Source organism: Perognathus longimembris, chromosome 14 (genome assembly GCF_023159225.1).
Source record: "Perognathus longimembris pacificus isolate PPM17 chromosome 14, ASM2315922v1, whole genome shotgun sequence".
Taxonomy (NCBI): Eukaryota; Metazoa; Chordata; class Mammalia; order Rodentia; family Heteromyidae; genus Perognathus; species Perognathus longimembris.
The window spans coordinates 1,975,850-1,998,767 of record NC_063174.1 but is presented as its reverse complement, the minus strand read 5'-3'; the positions used below and the strand labels follow the sequence as shown (position 1 = coordinate 1,998,767).

The 22,918-nt window shown below is 47.6% G+C and overlaps 1 protein-coding gene across 1 annotated transcript in view; it reads left to right on the top strand.

Annotated features, from left to right (window-relative positions):
• Stxbp6 (syntaxin binding protein 6) overlaps positions 1–22,918 on the top strand; it is a 176,812-nt gene that overhangs the window by 132,464 nt on the left and 21,430 nt on the right. The window contains exons 3-4 of the mRNA XM_048362947.1: positions 9,881–10,011; positions 11,691–11,856. Coding sequence (XP_048218904.1) covers positions 9,881–10,011; positions 11,691–11,856 — 297 coding nt within the window. The remainder of the gene's footprint in view (positions 1–9,880; positions 10,012–11,690; positions 11,857–22,918) is intronic.

Below are 22,918 nucleotides of genomic sequence, written 5' to 3'. Positions count from 1 at the left end.
ATTTGAAGAATTTTGTGGGAATCTTGGTATCTCTCACTTCCCCTACTTCATACTGATAGTTTCTGGATAATCTCCCTTTTTAACCCAAGTCCTGGTACCCCTCACCACTAAGGTATCCAAAGGTTCACCTAAAGCTAATCAAGAAATGACTCACCTAGTCATCTCTCTCGTGGGGGAAAATGGTACAAATCTATACATGTGTAGGGAATCGGAAAGATGAAAGCCCTTAATGGAACCAGGAGAATGCACTCAAGATTGGTAAAGACGGGCAGGAGGACTGGAGGTGTGGCTCAAATGGTAGGGTCCTTGCTAGGCAAGATCCAGGACCTGAGTTCAAATCTCGATACAGCGAACAAACAAATAAATAAAACATTGAGGCCTATGTCGCCCCACCCGTCCCATGGTGGCAGTTTCTTGGAAGTCCCTTCCCTGGTGAGTGAGGTGAGTTTTGATCCACGGTCCTCCGCAGTGGTATTTGAGCGAACTGCAGCTTTTCTTAAGGGCAGATATGAGCGTGAGTTCGGGATCCTAACGTTCAAGAACACTGATCCGTCGTTCTTCCCGCGAGCCCTCTAGACCCCGTCGGTGGCGGGCTTTGTCAGGGCGGCAGCAGCCCAGCACAGAGGGCAGGCTCTGGGGAAAGGGCACCTTTGCTTCCACAGGGAGTCGATATTCACCTGGTTGCTGAGTGGAGAGCGTGGGCGACCTTGCAGCCCGCCGGCAATGCCATCCGGCGCATTCCCCGCCACTCAGCTCTACAGAACAGGATCGACAGCCCCTAGTCATCTTCACCATGGAAGTTGCTCAGACCACCAGTCCACTCTCAGACAGACTCTGCGCAGCGTCTTGCCTCCTCCTACTTCCAGCTGCCTGGCCCCCAATACCCGAGCAGCCATTCAGTAGAAACTCAACTACTGATGCTTGCTGGATTCCAGAATGCTGCCGGCTGATTCCCCGGGCTTGGCAGGGGAGTAGGAGCTAGACTAAGGAATGCAAGGAAAAGCCCTTCTTTGCAGTGTAAGACGGCATAGAGAGGACAAGACACGACTCCCCTCCCTCAAGGAGTTCAAAGTAGACCTTCCTGCTCTGCGAAAACAGTGACCAAGGAACACAGCGAGTTACAATGTGTTGGCATGGCTCGTAAAGAAAAAAATAAGTCCATAAGATCACTTGAAGTCTGCCTCTACTCCTGCTGGACACTGATAGCTTCTGCCTAGCTATGAGGAAGCTGAGATCCGAGAATCAAAGCCAGCCCCGGCAGACAAAGCCAAGATATTCTTATCTCCAGTGATCTAGCAAAAAAGCTTGAAGTTGAGGCGTGGTTGAAATGGTAGAATACCATTTGAGTGAGTGGGAAGAGCCGAGTGAGAGCACCAAGGTCAACATTCAAGCCCCTGTACCACACACACACACACACACACACACACACACACACACACACACACACACGAGGCTTTGAGAATGTGGCCAAAGAATGGACCTGTAAAACTTCATGGTCGATATCAGATAGATGACCGTACGCATGTGGCATCAGAGTCTTTAGAAATATCAGTGTGCTTAAGTTGGAATCTAGGCTGATCTGGTGCTGAACATGAATGTGCGCCGTGTCTGGCATTCGTGTGACGCGTTGTCACTGCCCCTGTGTCTGGAAGGGGAGCGTGGAGCTCAGGGTGAGCGAGGACGGGCCGGTGGTGGCGACGGGTGGAAGGTGAATCGGTGGCGATGGGTGGAAGGTGAATCGGTGGCGATGGGTGGAAGGTGAATCGGTGGCGATGGGTGGAAGGTGAATCGGTGGCGATGGGTGGAAGGTGAATCGGTGGCGATGGGTGGAAGGTGAATCGGTGGCGATGGGTGGAAGGTGAATCGGTGGCGATGGGTGGAAGGTGAATTGGTAGGAGGCTGAAGCGACTGGGAAGGTCTTAATGCCAGAAAAAAAAAAAAGAAAACACATGGACACCATTAAAATAACAACTTTCAAGGGTGAGAAAATATGAAAATGCAAGTGACCATAATCAGATGTTGAAAGGAGTTTGTTGTCGATGAGGCTTTTTAACTTTGGGCATGAACTGTGAATTAACTTTTATGGGAATACGAGATGTTAGAAGAAATACCTACATAATGAAATTCAGAAGGTGAGACGTGGAAGAGAGTGAGCCTCTTGAGATATCTCAGCTCTCCGCTTCTGGATTATCTTGATTACATGGGCGGAAGGGCAAACCATAATGTAAAATCGGTTAAGTGGACTTTAATTATGTCAGATTGGTTGTCATCATTCAAATAGGCTGAACAGAATTTTCACTTCTACACTGAAAGAATGCGAATCATTGCTTCCGAAGAAGCCCGTGGAAGCTACAGTTTGTAATGTTTTATTGATCCATAGACTTACACATCTGCTCTCTCTAAAGCCTGCTTTAAAACTAATAGTGCAGCCTGACCCTGGTACCTCGCGCCTGGAATCCTGGCTACTCCGAAGGCTGAGACCCGAGGATTGTGGTTCGAAGACAGCTGGGACAGGGAATCTATGACACTCTTATCGCCAATAAACTACTTAAAAGGAAAAAGCTGGAAGTGGAGCTGTGACTGAAGTGGTAGAGAGCTAACCTTGAGCAGAAAATCTCGGGGACGGTGCTTCGGTACTGATTATTCCAAGCTCCAGGAAAGGTGCGTGTGCACGCATGCGTGCACACACTAATAATAATAAACTAATATTGTAGGTTACCCTGCAATATATACAAAGGATCTGATCACCGGGATTCAAAGGCAACTCAGGCAGACAACTCTGTGAAATTCCCATCTCCACTTAACCAGTAAAATTCCAGAAGTAGAGCTGTGGATCGATCAGTAGTGCCAGCCTTGAGTGAAAGAGCAAAGGGACAGTGCCAGGCCTTGCGTTCGAGCCTCAATGCCACAGAAATATTTAAACCAATCGAAAGCTGGATACTAAGTCAGGACTGTGCAAAGTGTTCGTGGTCCAGTTAGCAGCACACCTGATGCTTTAATACATTTGTTTCCTCCCTGACACAACCCATACCTACCCATAGCACTCTTGATACACAGCGGCGTACGGTAAAACTGAGGAACTCACCCCATCCTGGAGGTCCCCCAAGGCTTCGGACGTTCTTAGCAATGTCCCTGACCCCCATGGGAACCAGGTCCACGGGCCACCTTGGGACGTCACCCGAGCACACAGCCTCTGCCCTCGTCACAGTGTAGAGACTGTGCGGGCCTCCTCCGATGGGCCTCACCGGAAAAGTCTAGGCTGAACCCCCGAGAAAGGGGGAAGCTCCCAGGAGACTAGCAAGTAGAAGAGCCCCGGCCTCACGAGCACTTCTGACAAGAGCAAGGGAACAGGCAGTTGTGCCTCGTCCCCTTAAGACAGGGTGCCCTCCAACTAGATGGCAATTGATGTGGGGACTGACTAGAGAAATCGGAGCCAAGGACCACCCAGCCTGCCCCGGAGGTCAGGGCCTTCACTCTTTTTCCTTCTGACTCTGCATCAGACTGTGGCTTGGAAAAAATACCCAGGGATTTTTCTTAGGAAGAAGTCATTTAACACAAGTGGCATCATTTATTTCAAAAGTGATGCCGTGGCTGTTACGTACGTACTAATGACATGCGTAACAACGTGTTGCACCTTGGAATGTGCAGCAAAAGTCATGGCGATGTCGACATGCCAGCTCGCTCTGTGACAGAGGCAGCTGTCACCACAGGAAAAATTTGGGAGTCAGTGTGTTTTCCTGTTCTCCCTTCTACCCTTTTCCTTAAATGGCCCTGTATAAAAGAGAGAGAGAAAGAGAGAGAGAGAGAGAGAGAGAAAGGAAGGTAGAAGGGAGGAAGGAAGGAAAGAAGGAAAGGGAAGGGAAGAGAAGGGAAGAGAGGAAGGAAGGCAGGAAGGCAGGAAGGAAGGAAGGAAGGGAGGGAGGGAGGGAGGGAGGGAGGGAGGGAGGGAGGGAGGGAGGAAGGAAGGAAGGAAGGAAGGAAGGAAGGAAGGAAGGACCTATTGGGTGAAATATCAGTGCACTAATCAGTGCATACCATTAATACAAATTCTTGGAGCCTGTAGATTCTGCAAAGAGTTAGTGCCAAAACTCTTTCATATATAATAATGCTGAAAGAAAGTATAGCATTCCTATGGAGTATGTATCACATATATAATACGTAATATATGTAATATATAATATGTCATGTATATGTATGTATAATGGAATTGCTGGGTCGTATATGCATGTTGATTTTCAGTATACCTTACCTGGAGCTTATCAAGTTAAATTTACATAGCTTTAATTCTCAGGAGTGTGTGTGTGTGTGTGTGTGTGTGTGTGTGTGTGTGTGTGTCCTGGTATTAGGGCTAAGCACTTGGAGCCTGAGCTCTGTCCTTGAGCTCTTTTGCTCAAGGCTGGTGCTTTAGGACTTGAGCCACAGCTCCACTTCCAGCCTTTGTGTTTAATTGTAGATGAGATTCCTCAGACTTTTCCTTCCAGGCTGGCTTTGGTCCCCAGTTCTCAGATCTCAGCCCCCCGAGTAGCGAGGGTGATAGGCCTAGGTAGTTTTTACTAATGCACTTGACCTTGGTTTTAGCTAGAATGTTTTGTCTGGATTTTCTCTCTCAGTTTAACACAGGAAAAAAACTTGAAGGAAACTGCTTCTGAGTGACATCATTTGCTTTTTATAGAATGTCAGTGATGTATGTCCTCATTTAAAATACATGATTGAAAGTACTGAGTGATAGTGGTGAAGTAGCCGATATATCTGTCTCTGCTTGACTGGGAGTTGTAATTCTATTTGACAGCTTGTGCTTGCTAAGTAATAATAGCTTTGATTTTCCCCAAATCCTGGTGATGTTATATGTTGAATCTCTGGTCTACTGAGTAGACCGCCTACTTCAAGGTTCCCCTCCCTCCATCCTTCTCAAAGAGATACACACACACACACACACACACACACACACACACACACACACAGCATCTTCGTCGGGTCATTTCATTAACTGTAGGCTTTGCGTGTGTCCCAGGATGAGAGCAGAGCACCAAGGTGTCTTCCCTCAGTGGTGAGCGATTCCCATCTCCAGAGTCCCAGGTGCCCTCCCCCTTCCTGTGTAAAAGATAGCTAAAAAGTCCACGGATGCATTTCCGGCTCTCCTAAGCAACGTATGCATGGAAAGGCTACCAAGTACGGCATTTTCCTGAGAAGCGTGCCGCGTGTCCTACACTTCAGGGTGACGTTCACGTTCTCTGTCTCACGTTGTTCTTTGCATCCTTTGAGCTTCTTATCGGAGAAATTTAATGTATTCTTGAGGCAGCAGATTCTTTGACCTCTTTTTTTTTTAATGCTGTATACATCTCTCCTAACAACAGGTTAAAGATGGTGTTCACATCTTGTTGCAGTATTGAGGAGGCAAGAACAGAGGGGCTTTCTTCATTGCGTGTTCGAGTGATTGGCCCTGAACGTCCTCTCCTCCTTGAGGCCGTTCTGGGTTTCATGCCCTTGCGTTTACTTCCTTGGCTTGGGCCGCGCTGTTGTTCTCTGGTAAATCACATGAGCACTCTTTCCGTATTAAATGTTAAGTGACGATAACTAACATGAATTCTGGTTTTATAACTCATTCTCTTTCTCAACCGTTCCCCTTATGCAAGTATATCATATTGTTATTACTCTTAACGTCTAGATTCACCCTGTAAGAGGCTTTGACCCCAAATTCCTGTCCTCTTATCCTCCTGGAATTTCTGTAACTTCTTGGGGTTCAATCCTTCCACTGTGATTCTCTCAGAATAACCCTATTTTTCCAGTAAGAAAATGTTTCAATCTCAAAGCAAGGGCTCAATTTTGCAATTTCCTAGACAGTTCATCCTTATCATCATCATCCCGGTCATCATACCTCCCCTCCTCCTCCCCCTCCCCCTTCTCCTTCTCCCTCTTTACCACCTCCCCCTTTTCCTTTCTTTCCCTCTACCTCCTCTATGCCTTTCTACAATTAAAAGCAAATTGTGGATCTCGTATCTTTAATTTATTTTGGGATAATAACAGAGATGTTATCAATATTAAAAGAGAAAACTAGAACTACATCAAAGACATTTTTTAAATATGTCCTATTTTTTTAATTATTATATCAGCTTATAGGGTATCACAAACATAGGAAGTAGTAGATTTAGATGGTGGTTTATACACCAATATTCATAGATGTCTCAGAGAAGCAAACATTAATATTTCATCCAAACTTGGACCACTTTTGTTTGTGTTTGTTGGGGTTTGGCTTGGTTTGATTTTGGTCCTGAGATTGAAGTCTAATCTTCCTGTTTGCTGGCAAGTTTCTGCCATCTGAGCCATATTTCTAGACCTTTTGCTTGTAATTTGTTGTTCAGAAATAGTCTCATATTTTTGCTCCTGTTGGGCGTGATCCTCCTTCTGCTTCCTGAGTAGCTAGGATTCCAGGATGAGCTACCATATTTGTCTTGTTTTGGAGAGGGAGCTCACTAACCTCTTCTCTGAGCTGCCCTTGAGCCATTATCTTCCTACCTCCGCCTTCCAAGTAGGTGGAATTACAGGCGTGGGCTCCGTGCCCGGCATGAACCTGGTTTTGAAATGAACATTGTTGAGTGAAAGAATTAGGCCTGGGAACGACTTGGATAAAGTGATTACAAAAGTATCTTTCCGTGGGGCTGACCTGTAAGCTGAAATCTGAATAGTGAGTAAACAAGAGGCAACTATGGAAAACAAGAAGAGGACATTGCTTGTTGTTATTGTTTTCGTTTTTCTTGTAAAGGTGATGTGCGGAGGGGTTGCAGTTGCAGAAGTACATTTCTTTTTGAACGGTGTCACCCCTTCCCTCCTTCTCAGAGAAGCAGCAGCACAGGAATGGTGGGACAAAGGTGTGAACTAACTCAGCAGTGGTACTCACTGGAGTCTCTGTTGGAAGTGAACTACACAACCTGAGGGGAGAGGGCGTTTCCACGAAGGCAACTCTCTGCGTGCGCAGGGGCCTTGAGGAGGAAGACGTTGCTATTCTGAGGCTGGGGGTTGGTGGAGACATGAAAAGTGGAATGACATGACCGCAGAGAGGCACTGAGGAGCACACCCTCCGGAGTCTTGCAGATTCCGCGGCTTGCATTTTATTCTGAGTGCGTTGGAATGGCGCGGGTCTCCCCTCCCACCCACCCACACACCCACGTTTAAACTCAGATGGACAAGCTGACCCCAGGGGCTTCTGCAGAACGCTGTGGAAGTTCCTAGGCGGGATGACGGATGGACCGGCCGCCAGATGGACCAGCTCTGCTTGGGTCTTGAAGGCGTCCCAGAAGGCGTCTAGTCTCCGGGCGCAGGGAGCGTGCCTTAGCCACTCCCGGGTGGCCCCGATGCGCTGCCCCAGGTGAACCCCGGGGGAGGGATTGGTGCCAGTGCTCTGGAATTACTGCCCACACACGTGGAAACGCCTGGCCAGCTGCCTGTCCCTCACCGTTAGCGAGAGCATAACACAGGTGCCCCCGTGGGGTAAATAGCTCTTAAAGTTATTAAAAATAGTGAACTTGGGACTCTATAATCTGGAGGTTCCTGACCAAGCTGCCGTTTCCAGAAGTACCTTCCGTCACTGCTCCTTTGAAAGGAGAAGATAAATTACTGTTTTTCGCTAGACATCTGGAATTTGAGTGACTCTATTATTTATCAGCTGTAGAGACTCTAAGATGCCAAATAAGGAAAAGCTTGAGCCCGTGGTTTCTTCAAGCGTGGGATTCGAAAAGGCTGGTGAGTGCGAGTGTTCTGCTTTCAGAAAGGGAAGGTTTTTATTTAACTCTATATAATGTGTATATAATAATATAATTTTAAGGCACCTGCTTCAAAATGGAAACTAGGATGTTGGCGATGATAACAGTAAACAAAAATTAAACCACACCGGGCTGGATGCCCAAGGAAACTAGCCAGATGCCAAGAGCTGGGACAGCAGAAAATGGGGGTTGGGGCGGGCAGGCGGGAATGGATGGCGGGATGGCCATCTGCGGTACAAACGGGGGCTTCCTGCGCGTTCCACGGCGAGGCGTTCCCTGGGGAAGCTTGTCATTGTGGGTGGGGTTCCTGCTAACCTCACCGTGGTGACCAGCTTCCAGCGGAACGTGGCCTTTCTACACCGAGAATGTCAAACGTGCCAGGAATACGCAGCGAGCCGACATTGTGTTTGAGCTTTTGCAGTGTCCTACCCTACGCTGCTTGGAAACAAACGGACAAGAAATCAAAATAGGTGTTTGTAAGAACTCCAACTGGAGGTAGAAGGAAAGCCTGCAAGTTTCCCAGGATACTGAAATGTCCTGAGATTTACATAAGCAGGGGAGGAAATCCTGGGGGGGGGCCTAATACAGGAACCCATGCTTTCCTGTTATTGAAAAGCATTCTTTAATCTTTTAAGCACATTTTAGCCTTGCAGATATTCCAGGTGTGTTGTTTCTTTTAATATTCAAACCTAACAGCACACAACTCTCAGAGAGGCCTCTGAGGTCTAGTATTTGTGTCATAGGACAGAGAGAGAGAGAGAGAGGGAGGGAGGGAGGGAGGGAGGGAGGGGTGGACAGCACTCTGGGCGCATGAGTACTATTGCCTGAGTTTATTCTGGCGCATGGCCGTTCTCAGTGGCAGATCACAGGCCTGGTGCCGTTGGTGTTAGGAGATGATCAGATTCCGTAGGATCGTGGGTAATGAGGGAATGATGGCTCTTTGACCCCAAAAGTGAATGTAATTGGTGTGGAATGTTTCAGAGGCTTCTAGCCAAATATAACTGAGATAATCGGCCATAAACTGAAGCTTTAGTTAAAGGTTTGTTTCAACTGTTAAATTCTGGCTGGTCCACAGCATACCTCCCCCCACCCTCTCCCATGCCAAAACTGCCATGGGCTATGGGATTCTGGAACCTTCCGGGCTGCTTATCACCTGCTCTGTGTGCCTTATCCCTCCACAATTCTTTTAAGCCAGGAGCTAAAAGGTGGCTCCTACCGGTAACCCTAGCTGCACAATCGGGAAGGCCGACTGTGAGGACGCAGACCAGACAGAGCTAGATAAGACGTTGCACACCCGTTAGCCTACCTCTGAGGGCCAGTGTGAACGGGGTCGATCACACCCCGAAGTGCGTTCGGCAGAAAGTGAGGCCCTGCCTCAAAAGTAATAAGAGAACCTGTCTAGCAAAGGTAAGGCCCTGAGTGCGCGCTCAGATGCCACTAATAATCATTATTGTTACGTACTGTGGTGATCGTCTGTCTGTTCTGTCCACGGGAGGGGAGGCCTCAGGCCGTGGAACTCGTCCTGGGGTGTGAACACCAGGGCGTCAGGTGCAGTCATAATCAGATGCAAGCTAGAACAAGCGGGATGGTCTTAGAAAGCCAAGCTGCCCTCATACTTGTGAACACATGTGTGTACGTACGTGGTGACTGAAGGATTCTTAGCATTGAAGTCTCAGACGCTTGCCCCGGAGTATAAAATTAGGAATACGCATGGCAGCCCCCAGAAAGCTAGCAACCTTCATGTCCCTGAAGAACTGGCCTTCCTAGTAAACCCTTGCAGATCCCTGCTGGCCTTTATCCACCCCCCCACCCCCCCCACCCCGGCAAGCTGTAATTGTGCTCTTCTAACCTCTTTTAGCTTATCACCAGAGCTTGGTGATACTCACTTAGGTTGTTTTCAGTTTGCTTGCATAAGAGCTATTGTTAAGAGCTTTTCAGTACTCCCCCTTTCAAAGGGGAGATAGAAATGCTATTTCTGTCGGAGACACACAGTCATTCATCTTCTCCCTCCCTCCTTTTCTCCCCCTCCCCTTCCCTCCCTCTGCGTATTCACGGTAGACATGTAGAATGAGAAGATAAACTGACCTGCAAATCCGCTCATGCAAACGGTCTTTTCTTGGCAGTGACGAACAAGAAGCCCACGCAGGCGTCGATCACAAAGGTCAAGCAGTTTGCGGGCTCCCCTTCCTTCGTGCGGAGATCGCAGTGGACGCTTGAGCAGCTTCGCCAGGTGAACGGCATCGACCCTAACCGGGTGAGTGGATTTCCCAGCGCTGAGCAGAGGAATGCTCTTCTCCAGAGGACACGTCAACCTTGGTAGTGGTGTCGCGGGGTTCGAGGGAGGGGAGTCCCGGTCCCTCCAAGAGTCCACCACTCAGACACTGTCTCAAGCGAAAAGATGAATTGATTGGGGAAGTTCCAGATGCACCAGTCCCAGATTTCAGAAAAACATATCACACAAAACAGGACAGCGGCACAGAGACTTACTTCCGGAAGATGTCTAAGTGACTCCTGCAGCCCGCACGTACAATCAGGAAACAGGCCAGAGAGGGAGGGAAGAACAAGAACCCTACCAACCAACCAATTCAGCTCCGATGGAGAGCTGACTTGGGACGCCATGGGGACCAGAGATGAGCCAGGAGACAGGACACAGGACACGAACATGGAGTCCTGTGGCACGGTGTAATGGCGCCTGAGCTGGCCTGCCCCTAAATATAGTCATGTCAAGGGGCTGGGTCACAAGAAGCCCCCAGTTCCAAGCACTTGACAGACAGGTTCAGTAACCTATAGGCCATGTGCCCGCCCTGTCCCTTGCCCATTACCTGGGGATGGGGCTTCCCTTCCTGTGGGAATCCAGGCTCGCCCATCAGGACAAGATGAGTACAACTTGTCACGTGGCCAGTGATGGCGCTGGCCAGACCTGAGCTCCCTGTTCCAGTGGTGGTGGGGTTTTCATCATTCTTAGCAAGGTATTTCTTCATTTCTGGTGCCTATTCCTTTCCTGTGGGAAACCGCAAGACCTTTTAGTGTGTTTAAGGGAAGAATCTACGGGAACACCGATGGAGGAAATGCAGACGCAGTCATTTTTATCAGCAAATAACAAATGGTAATCATAACATTATCACCATTCATCGAAGTGTCAGCTCCTAATGCCGCCAGTGACAAAGATCATCTACCAACATTCAGTACCAGAAATCAAGCGAAATATGTGCTAAGATTCCTTTGAAGTTAATGAAGTATTTTAAGATCTAGCTATCCATTCACATACTCAACCCCTTTACATATAGACACAGAGACTCACAGGGCCAAACACCTCATTAATGAAGAATAGATAAATTGTTACCATGTACTAAATTTTTTAAAAATATATTTTCCTACAAAACTTTAGGAACAGGCTGGGAATATGGCCTAGTGGTAAAGTGCTTGCCTCATAAACATGAAGCCCTGGGTTCGATTCCTCAGCACCACGTATACAGAAAATGGCCAGAAGTGGCACCGTGGCTCAAATGGCAGAGTGATATAGCCTTGAGCAAAAAGAAGCCAGGGACACTGCTCAGGCCCTGAGTCCAAGCCCCAGGTCTGGCCAAAAAAAAAAAAACTTCAGGAACAAGATTAATACCTTCTTCCAAGCAATTGGAATAATAACACACTGTCAGATTCTGATACAACTCAATGTTTAGTTAGGCTCTTTTGGCTTCTGTGTACTGGCTTTGCAGGTTCAGCTATAAATCCTGGAAGATTTACATCTTGCGTGATAGAGAAATGTGGGCTCGCTCTTCTCTTGGGTCCTAGTAAAGATGAACTTTATGGTTCATTCCACAACCTTATTTTCCCCTTCATGCATTTTGACAGACTGAGCCCTGGGTTCCGGTTTTGTTTCATTCGGCTTTTGTAGTGAAATGAGCCCAGTAGTGGTTGCATTATCTTTTCTAGGACTCCGCGGAGTTTGATTTGTTGTTTGAAAATGCTTTTGACCAGTGGGTGGCCAGCACGGCCTCGGAAAAATGCACCTTCTTCCAGATCCTCCACCACACGTGCCAGCGGTACCTCACCGACAGGAAGCCAGAGTTTATCAACTGCCAGTCCAAAATCATGGGAGGTAAGGGGACACTTTTATGACTTTATTCGGCCTCTTTCCTTTGATGTGTTTTACAATATCAACAGATGTTCAGTGCCATAATTAACATGAAAGAGAAGAATCAAAATGCTCAGAACAAGCCAGCCTCGGAAGCATCCAAGGGACATCATAGTCTACTAAGTCTAGACACGCTAGTTGATTTGCAGTCAGAAGCCAAGGCTGGGTTTTGTAGAAGAACAGGTCACGGCGCTGGATGAGTTGTCCTATGAGAACAATCCTGTACCTTTATTAGAAAAGCCTATCCAGCTGATTTCCTCACTGCCCTTTCTATAATTTCATCGCACGACACTGAGTTTTCTTTTGGGGCAGGAGAGTCGGGGGCATCTTTTTTCCTCTTTTTCCCTCAGGGTGTTTAAACGTTACTAACGTAAAGATTCCAGAAGACGGTGCCCTTCTCGTCCAAGTGCTAGCTCGTCTCTGGTTTCTTCCTGAGTGGAACCCAGGGCCAAGCGCTGGTGAGCGCGGTAAGACAGGGTTGTGGGGTGAGTGACGTCACACGGATATTGAGGGGGCGCTTAGTGACGTCACACGGATATTGAGGGGGTGCTTACACGCTGCTTTCGGAGGGCCAGTCTTTTCAGGGAGGTGAAACTTCCAAAAACCTAAGAATCTTCACAATCATGCTGTGAGTTGGGAAAGAGTTTTCGTATCACTGTTCTTTTCATTGACCTATTTTCCTAGTGATGAAGAAAAAATGGCGCTTTCTTTTTTTTTTTAATCTTCAAAATGCACCAGATTCGCTTAAACAGATGAAAAATGAAGGCTCAGTTATACTAAAGCTTCTCTTGGAACTCTCTAGATGATCTGTCTTTCATCTGAATTTGTGTTCGCATCCTCTATTCTTTGCACCATTGGTCCAATCCTTTAGACATCTTCCGCTACCTCCTGAGCCTCACAAGATTTCACAATTGGGACAGATGCCCTTTTGCTAATGTGGAACCTGGAGAAAACTAAGATTCAGTAAAGGAATAAGGAAATGAGACCAAGTACTCGATGTGATTCTGTCTGTTCTGATGGTAGGTGTGACGTTCCCCTTCTGTAGACCTTGATTTCCCCAGATGTAACATGGGGAGTAGGCTAGATATCTAAAGAGTCTGTTCTATTACTTGGAGAACCTGTACTGTTAAGCTCTAGGTCTACTGTGTAGGCTGAGCAAAATAAAAGATTTACGGCATTAAGTATTAACTTCCTGTACGCCTCAGGAGGGCCTCAAATGAAGTTTGTTTTAAGCATGCTGTAATCTGTTGGCAATACATATGTCCTTAATGAATGCCATTTGTCTTATTTAAACAGTTTCCTCTCCTTGGTGACAGTTGTGCCAGCACACCCTAATGAATTACTGCTTTGATTCGTCTTCCTTTCTGCCACTTACACAATTCTAGGCATAAAACAGTGTTTCTGGGATGACTGGCCCCTTTAATGTTTCTATACCTGACCCGTTCTGAGCACATGAAACCTGGCCCTGGCCACAAGGCCTAGATACAATTGTTTCTTACACTGTAAACTATGAACACTTTGTGATTTTTTTTTTTTTAGAGAATTAATATTTGTGTTGGCATGCTGCCTTCCACCAAACTCTTTACATCTGTTATCTTATTTCCTAGTTTTTAAAGCAGCCCCTAGAAACAGCTTATTACCTTCACCTTACAGAGGAAGAAACAAGAACAGAGGGGTGATGTAGTCGACATGTCACTAGACATGCGGCTTCTCCGCATCGGGAGCATATTCCTAGGACTGTGGCTTTTGGGGGGCTGTGATCTGTCTGCTCGAGGCTTGGCTGTGAGCCTGAGCCCAGCTCTAGTCTTCTGGACCTGCTTTTGCCTTTCTAACTTATTCTCCAAACACTCAAGTACTTCCTACAATGTATTGGACACTGTTCTTCATAAAGAGAGATAGTTAACTGTTTTTTGGTGGTGGTGGTGGTGGTGGGGCCTGAACTCTGGGCCTGAGCTCTTCAGCTCAAGGACAAGTGCCCTACCCCTTGAGCCACAGCGCCACTTCTAGTTTTCTGGTAGTTAATAGGAGATGAGAGTCTCACAGACTTTCTTGCCCGGGCTGGCTTCAAACTGCCATCCTCAGATCTCAGCCTCCTGAGCAGCTAGGATGACAGGCCTGAGCCACTGGCACCTGGGGAGATACTTAATTTTTGTTGTTGTTACATTTCAGTAAATCCTTAGTAAGGTATAAACCTGAGAGAATATGTATATACACTTAATCTACTATTAAGCCTCAGCCCACTCTGTTACAAATACCCTGTTACGTTACTAAGGTTGGGCAAAATCATGTCACATGATTAGAAATTTATATTACTTACAAATAAATAAGTTTTAATGTGTATGTCGGGGGGGTGGTACCTAGGGCTTGAACTCAAGGCCCGGGCACTGTCCCTGAGCTTCTTTTGATCAAAAGTAGGACTCTACTTGAGCCACAGCTCCTCTTCTGGCTTTCTTTCTTCTCTCTTCTATGGTAGTTAATTGGAGATCAGAGTCTCGCAGACTTTCCTTCCAGGGCTGGCTCTCCAAACCACAATCCTCAGACCTCAGCCTCCCGCATACCGAGGTTATAGGGCCTGAGCCACCAATGCCAGGCACAAATGAGTCAGTTTGAAGATTTAAAAATGAGTAAAGCATCCTCTTTAGGAGCACTGATCGGGCCCCTTTGTGACGGCGTTACGTGGACTGCAGTATGAATGGAGACCCCTGCAGAAATTGAACATGTTTCAGCCGGCGTAGTCTTTGTTTCCGGAAAGGGCGCGGGTAAGAAGGAAGGAACTGGAGGCTGTGGATAGTTGTAAATTTTCTCCGCTACGTCATAGGTATGTAATTAAGACAATAAACTTTTGTTTGGGGTCCTGAGAAGCCTTTCAGCCCGTCTTCCTTTTGGGTTTTCGCTGGCTTCCACTCGCCGGTTCTCCAGCAGATGGGGCGGGAGGGGGCACGGGGCCCCGGGAAACCCGAGGCGCAGCGACCCTGAGTGACCCCGCCAAGGTCAACGCGATGGAAGACCGTCTCACCTGACTCCCGCTGAGAAGCCAGCTAGCGACGACGGCCAGGCAGGCGGGGACCCCACCGACCCGCCCCGGCCTCTGACGGCTTCTCACAGCCGTGGGCTCGGAGGAGCGTGCTCTTCCCGCGTGGGCTCGGGGCAGAATTTGGGGCCGGCCTGTCGCCCCGTGCTTCCGCAGCAGCCGCGGCCACGCTGTTCCAGAAGCATGGCCCTCCCCACACCGTGGCCCCGGCTCCCGAGTGACAGGTGACACTGGCGGCCCTCTCCGCCTCACTGGTCGGATCTCAGCCCGCGAGCGGCCAGGCTCTCCCGGGCGTGAGCCACGGGCGCCCGGCTGCGCCCGATTCTGAAGAAGAAAGGCTTCGTGTGGAAGGCTGTCCCCTCCTCCCCGCCGTGGGTTCTGGTGCCCAGAAGGAACTAAACGACGTCCAGGCCACCGCCGCTCTGGTAGCGACGGGGACGAGCGCAGACCCAGAGCAGCCGAGGCGGCCGAGCTCCTCAGCGGCTTCGTTCCCCCCACGCCGGCGCGCGGACCTTCCTGGACCCGTTCTTCAAAGCGAGAGGACCCGGGCCGCAGCTCCCCCCCCCCCGTGGCGGCTTCTGTTGTCCTTGAGAACATAAAAGCGAGTTTACCCCTCCTTAGCACAAATGAAGACAAAAGTGAATCATGGGCAAACATGCAATCCATTCCACGCTGACTCAGGGTTCGAGTTACTATTTCTGTCGAGATCTACCACCTCCCATCCATTAAACGAAGCCCAGGACCCCCAGATTTCATAGGCACTGATTTTCCTTACGGTGACACAACGAAGTACAAGAGGAGGTGACGCCCCTCTTAAACGTCCTTGGTGAGAGATGAGTTAAAGATGATGCCTGCAAGGTAGATGAATGACCTTTACTGACGCGGGCCGTGTATGCAGAAGTTGACTGGTCATTTGCCCGTCATTCTGTCTTTCTTACCACAACCCAAACATCTTTTTCTACACAGTGTCGCCTCATCACTTAAGTTAATCACATGAATTTTCTCATCTTGCTTTTGGGGGCTCTCCTTTGCTTTGGGGAAGAGGTGGATTTTTCACAAACTAAAGGGCAGGGAAACAGAAGATCACACGGTGATTGAACACACCCGGGACTGACGGGCGCGTCTCCACGTCCGCTGAGCTGGGTGAGAGTTGGGGTTTGGGCGTCCGCGTCCGCGCTTGGTTAAAGCCGTGCGTCTCACGAGCTTCTCCGTCTGAGATGAGGCGGGCTCGCGTGCCGTGTGCCAGGCCCGGTCCTCGGGACAGCCGCTACTGTAGCTGAAAAACCTGCCTTGAAGATAGCTGTTGGGGAAAAAGAAGACATGACGCAGAAATGTGGAACCATAGTCCTAAACATAAACACACAATACCCGGCACCTGTGGTGGATGCCTGAGATGTGAGGCTCATCGTTGGAAGTCCATGAGCCTCTTCCCTCCGGTGAATCACAGACGGCGACACCAGTGGCGCAGTGGCCCGAGTGGCAGCGTGCGAGCCTTGAGCAAAAGGAGCTTCGGGGCAGCGCCCGGGCCCGGAGTTCAAGGCCCACGCCCCGCGATGCTCCCCGTCTCCCGTTTCCTCGGTGGCCGGGACTACAGACATCACCCGCTTGGTCCGCCTCCCTCCCCTCCCCCTTTCTACTTTATGTAGCCGCTCCCCCTCCACTCAAAGGCAAACGCTCTTATCTCACGTGAGAGGCTCCAGATATCTCCAGACGGCTTCCTCTGCTGCATCCAGTTGTGCGAATGACATCCGTGGTGAGTGGAAGGGGAAACTGAGTCACAGAGGCAGTGTCTTGTGCTTTCTCCCCGGCTGTAAGCTCCGCGGGGGGCGGGGGGGCGCCTGGCCAGCCGCTGGGGGGCACGACTTCCCATCGCAGTGGGGGGCCCAACCCGGGCCGCGCCTGGCTGCTTCTGGGGTGCTGCTTGTAGGCTCCATCCCTCGGTGCTTTGCTCTCTCATGAGCGCTACGGCGTGGAGATTCAACTTGAAAATGGCAGACCAAACCACTTCCACATTCTAAGCTGAAAAGTGCCCACTTCTCACTGTGGGCGACACGCACGTGTGCAAACGACCCGTGGTTTGGTGTAACTAAGCTGGTTGATGCAGCGCCGTCGGGGGGCTGGGGTATTCCTGAGGGGGGGGCCAGCTGAGGTCAAAATGTCTTGTGCGCGTGTGGGAAAATGGAATCCTGAAGCTAGTTTAGAAATGGCTCTAGAAGGGGGAAAGGAAGGGAGGGGAAGGGGGGACGGGGAGGGTCTCGTCAAGGTCGATCGAATGCAGATCTGGACATGTCAAAGGGAAATCCCCTCGTCCGGCTTTCCGTGTCTGTGTGCGCGTACTGGGGACTGAACTCGGGGCCTCGTAGTCTCACTTGGTCTCACTCAAAAACGCAGCGCTCTGCCGCTTGAGCCACAGCTCCACCTCCACCATTTCGATGGTTAATTGGAGATGAAGGCGTCAGTTACCTTTCTACCCAGGCTGCCTCCCAACTGCAGTCCTCAGATCTCAGCCTCCTAAGCAACTAGAATTACAGGCATGCGCCACGGGTACCCGATGCAGATAAAAAAAATACAAAACATCTTCTCTTTAAACCTGGAACTTACAGTGTGCATCTTAACATCACTCCCTGATTTCTTCTAGAGTATATGCGTAACCTTTTCTGACGAAAAGAACAAGAAAATATTCTGGGTCCATGGTTACCAGAAGAATTGCAATACACACACATAGATGGCATAGGTATCAACTGTATCCAGGATAGACTCCGTCTTGCAGGCAGGCACGGTCCCAGCCGCCTTGTGCATGGCTCAGATGTCAGGCTGCTGAGCCGTTGGCCATGGCTTGCGGAACGCTGCCCTGTATTTTATGTTGACATTTATGGAGGGCACGCGTGACCGCTGACTTGCCGACACAATGGTGTTCAAAATACACCGAGCGACGCCCGGCCAGGGCGCGGGCCACGTAACTCAGATCTCCTGGTAGGAATGTTTTCTGAGCTTCGCAAGAAAGCGAGGATGCTCTTTGTTTACTTCCACGTCTCCAGCCTAGAATATTCCCTCAAGTCCAATTCTCACTCTACTGCCCCCCCCCCAAAGGGAGGAGTCTTCCTTTAAGGCTCAGGGATTTGTTTATCCAACTTCGTTGTTGTTGTTGTGCCCATGCTGGGGTTTGAACTCAAGCCCCCCGGGGCACTTTGCCTTAACTTTGTCTCCGAAGGCTGGCACTTTACCACTTAAGCCACTGCTCCACTCCCTGCTTTCTGGTAATTAATTGAAGACAAGAGTCTCACAGACTTTCCTGTCCAGGCTGGCTTCCAACTGGGATCCTCAGGTCTCAGCCTCCAGCATAGGGTTGCGGGTATAAGCAAGCCACTGCCACCCAGCTATTTACCCAATTTTGGAGTGGTTCAATGGCCAGGTGACAGAGCTACGTGTATGTGTGAATACCCTCTGTGCCCTTGAAACCCAATGAATAACGTCAAAGGGAATAAGCCACTTTTATTTACATTAGTAGTTTACACCCCCCCCCCAAAAAAAAGTAGTAGTAGTAGTAGGAAAGACTTGGACTCATTCTGAATTTAAGTTTCCAAGCAGAAACTGATTATATTTTTTGAAAAAACTAAATATAAGTGTCATAATTACCTACAAAGAAATACTCAATAGGAAATAACTTGCGAATGGAATTGATCCTCACCCCTATTGAACCTAATTAAGAATATTCTGATCAAGCTTAGCTTTGTGAACCCTATAATGAAGCAGATTAACGGGGTGTTCTGTGGTTCACGTGAAATGTTACCTAAAGATCTAATCTCATGTGATCACTCCTCCATATAACTATGCGTTATTCCCACTCTCGGTGTGTTACTCGATCCTGTGGGCTTTATTTTCACAGTTGGTTGATTTTATTGACCTTCTTCCCAGTTCTCATTATAAGAGGTTGAGACCCGTAGGAGAGTGGAAGTGTTTCTCACAAGCAAATTTGTCCAGATTGTTGGCTTCTAGAAATGTTAGATTTGTAGGTGGAACCAGACACAGGCAGGGGAGAAAAACACTTTTTTCCAGTAGTAAGAAATGTGTTTTTATCATATCAGTACACTATTCTCTGTGTATTTTCTTCATGTAAATATATATTACTTTACCACCTTGAACAGCAAATGACTCTTTCTGAGTTGGCTTGTGTTTTGAGTTTTCGAGCCATAGTAGAGTTACCATCGTGGATTTACTTTAGATTCTTATTGCTGGCTCTGAGAAATTACCACGAACTTAGTGACTTAAAATAGTGCACATTTTCAAGCCACTAAGTTTGTGAGTTTGTGGAAGTCCAAAACTCTAAAATGAGTGAATCAGACCGAGTTACTTCTGGCTACCGTTAGGAAGCGTTTGTTTCCTTGTTGTTTCTAGGTTCTGCAAGCTGTGTGCGTTCCTCAGCTCGTGGTATCTTCAAGGACCCCAACGTAGCACCTTCAGACCTCTCTCCCAGGCGCCGACATCCCTGCCTTCTCTTAGAAACACCCTTGGACTTCCATTGGGCCATGCCGATAATGCAGTACAGTGTTTCTACCTGAGGGTCAGGAACATGACCACATCTACAGAGTCTGTTGTACCATTCACAGATTCCAGAGACTAGGACACGTCCATTGTTCTATATAGCATGTTATATCATTTCCCCAGACAGTTCTGAAAGCTATAGGCTGTAAACTACAGACTGATAAAAAAAAATTAACACTTTAAAGATCTTAATTGGTTTTATTTTTAATTCTATAATTAGGCAATATTTCCTTCCATAAAATAGCATAATTGTTCCAAAGCCTGGGTGAAAGAGATTGGTTTATAGACAGAGAAAGGCAATAATAATAATGATGATGATGAACAAAGAGAAAATTCCTTTCCTCCTCGTGTGTTGGTTCTGGGCCTGAGTGCTGTCCCTGAGCTTTTTTGCTCAAAGCTAATGCTCTACCGTTGGGACTACAGCTCCATTTTCAGCTTTTGTGTGGTTCGCTGGAGCGTCTAATGGAGAGGATCACCTAGGCACAATAGCTGTGCTCATCTGACCGTATGAAACAGAGAGGTTTTTCTTCCTCTCTGTTGCTACTTCTGCTTTCATTTCCTTTTTGTTTTTTTCTTTTGTCAGTCTGGGCTTGAACTCAGGGCCTGGGCACTGTCTCTGAGCCTCTTTGTGCTCAAGGCTAGCTCTTTACCACTTGAGCTGCAGGGCCACTTCCAGTGCTTGAGTAGTTAATTGAAGCTAAGATTCTCAAGAGGATTTTTCTGCCCTGGCTGGCTCAGATCAGTCTCCTGAGTAGTTAGGATTACAGGCGTGAGCTACCTATGCTGGCCTTGTTTATTATCTGTCTTTGGGAAGGCAAGGGAAGGGCATAGAAATGGTGGGACAAAGGGTGAATAAAAGCAACAGTGATCCTCACTAGACACTATGTTGAAAATGAACTATATGGGGGGGGGGCCCAGGAGGGGAAAAACTGGGAGAGAGGTCCAGGGTAGGGGTACCATAGCTCAAAGAGAAATTACTCATTATCTGACTTATACAATTGTAACCCATCTATATATCACCTTTACAATAACAATAAATAAATTTAAAACTTTTTCAACACAAAAGGAAGGTTTTTACATAACAATAACAACAAAAGAGATTCTCATAGACTTTCCTTTTCCTGCCTGGGCTGACTTTGGACCGTAATCTCAGATCTCAGCCTCCTGAGTAACTACAATAAGTAGCTAGAATAAGTAGAATTACTAGAATAATAAGCTTACTTTCCTTATAAGGTATGATTAGAGAAACAGACCAGCAGACGACTGATTGGTTAACATCAGATTACTCTTGGTTACATTTTGTAAGAATTGGGGTTTTCATTGAGGTTTCATTGCGTAAGTATGACTAAGTCGAATGCCAACTGGTAATTAACTCCTCTCTACCATCCTCCCATCCCTAGAGGTCAGGGGTCAGAGGGCAGGGCAAGAAGTTTTATCCCTCTAAGTGTCTGATTGTTCCTCTAGCATTCTCTAACACTTCCTCAGCATAAACTCAAGAATGATTGAAAGGGATTATTATGAATAACAAATTTAAATGGCGTATTATGAATAACAAAGATGCTTCTCTTTTCCTTTAGAAATCCTTCCTCAGAAAATGTTATAGGTTTTAGGAGCTCTGTGCCAAGAACAGAGGGCAGAGAATTAATATATATTCTTCTCGTGCCTGTGTAATTGGTTTCAGCTTTCATGCTGGCCTGGTGTGATACGACTTTGGATGCACATCTGGGCTTGGATTTCTGGTGTCACTAGTCTATGGGCACGTTACTTCCAGCTCGACTTTCCCCTTCTTTTTTTTTTTTTCTTTTTTGCCAGTCCTGGGGCTTGGACTCAGGGCCTGAGCACTGTCCCTGGCTTCCTTTCCTTTTGCTCAAGGCTAGCACTCTGCCACTTGAGCCACAGCGCCACCTCTGGCTTTTTCCATATATGTGGTGCTGGGGAATCGAACCCAGGGCTTCATGCATGCTAGGCAAAAAGTCTACCGCTAAGCCACATTCCCAGCCCGACTTTCCCCTTCTTAAAAAGAACTACCATGCTGACCTTATTTGTTTGTAGTAAAAGATATGAAACATCCAATAAAATAACCAATTATATCATATATATGAGTATTATTTGTAGGGTTTTAAACTGTCACCTTCTTAGGAAGTGTGATTCTTGAAACATAATGCTAAACATCCATTTATTGTTCTTACTTTGAAAATATGGATGCTATGTCTAAAGATAATGGTGCAGTTTAAGATAGATCAACATAACTTATTGTGTAAATTCATTTTGTCCTGGTATCAAGCAGATCGTGATAACTTATTACTTATGACCCTAAAGTAGCAGTTCACAGAATTGCAGACCTTGGGGGCCCAATCCAGCCTGGGTTGGTTAAGTTTTATTGAAACAATAAGCATATTAACACATTGTTGTTAGCATATTGTCTGACCACTTTCGTGGAATAATAGTAGTTGCTCGATATACATTGATTCATAAAACCTCAACTAGTTACTGTTAGGCCCTTTACTGAACTCTCCATTCCAACTCCTACCCTAAAACTTTCAGAAAGTCTTTAGTCAGAAGCAGTGTATTTTTCATACATTGGCTAAGAAGACCTAATGTAGTTTGAAATTGCAAAGGATAATAGATCGTAATCAGAAAGAAATTGGTAGTGATAGGAGGCCAGGCCCCCATTATTATCCTACAAGAAAATGGCATGGAATTCCTTTCCTTTTCTTCTCTTTTCCTCTCTCTCTGTCTGTCTCTCTGTCTCTGTCTCTGTCTCTGTCTCTCTCTCTCTCTCTCTGTGTGCCAGGAGCGGTACCTGAACTCAAGGCCTGGGCGCTGTCCCTCACCTCTTTTTTAACACAGGCTGGAGTTGTACCCCGTGAGTCACCTCCCCTTCAGGCTTTTTGCTGGTGAACGTGCGCTTTGCTGCGTGGGCCGGCTCAGTCTCCTGATGAGCTAGGATTACAGATATGAGCCACTCGGTGTACTTCCAGTCCCTCCCTTTCTTGCTGTGGGAAATGTGAGTTGGGGACTACCTGCTGCTAATCCTTTCGGTAAGGATGCTGCCAAAGCCACAACATCCAGAACTGGAGAGCGGAAGAAGGCAGACGGGGCGGAGAGGGGAGATCCGTGATGAAGACGGAAGAACACGCAGGTCTTCCCGTCTGCGTCTTCAAGATGTGTTACATTTTAGGGTATCCATGCTAGTCTTTTCTTTTGAATTTAGTGGGGTTTTTTTTTTCATTGGTTGGCTTTTCAGCCTGATAGGCTTTTTCATCTCCGCCTTTAAAAGGCACCACTATTTGAATCTTTTGGGAATTGCAAAATCAGTGTTAAGTACAGGAGAGAAGCTAAGTTGGAGTGCTCACGGGGGCTTATGCTTCAGCTAGCTGATTCCCCTTCCATTTCTTTCTAGGCCACTTTCTTTCAGTTCTTTTTAATTCTACAGCTACAAGCCACAACAAA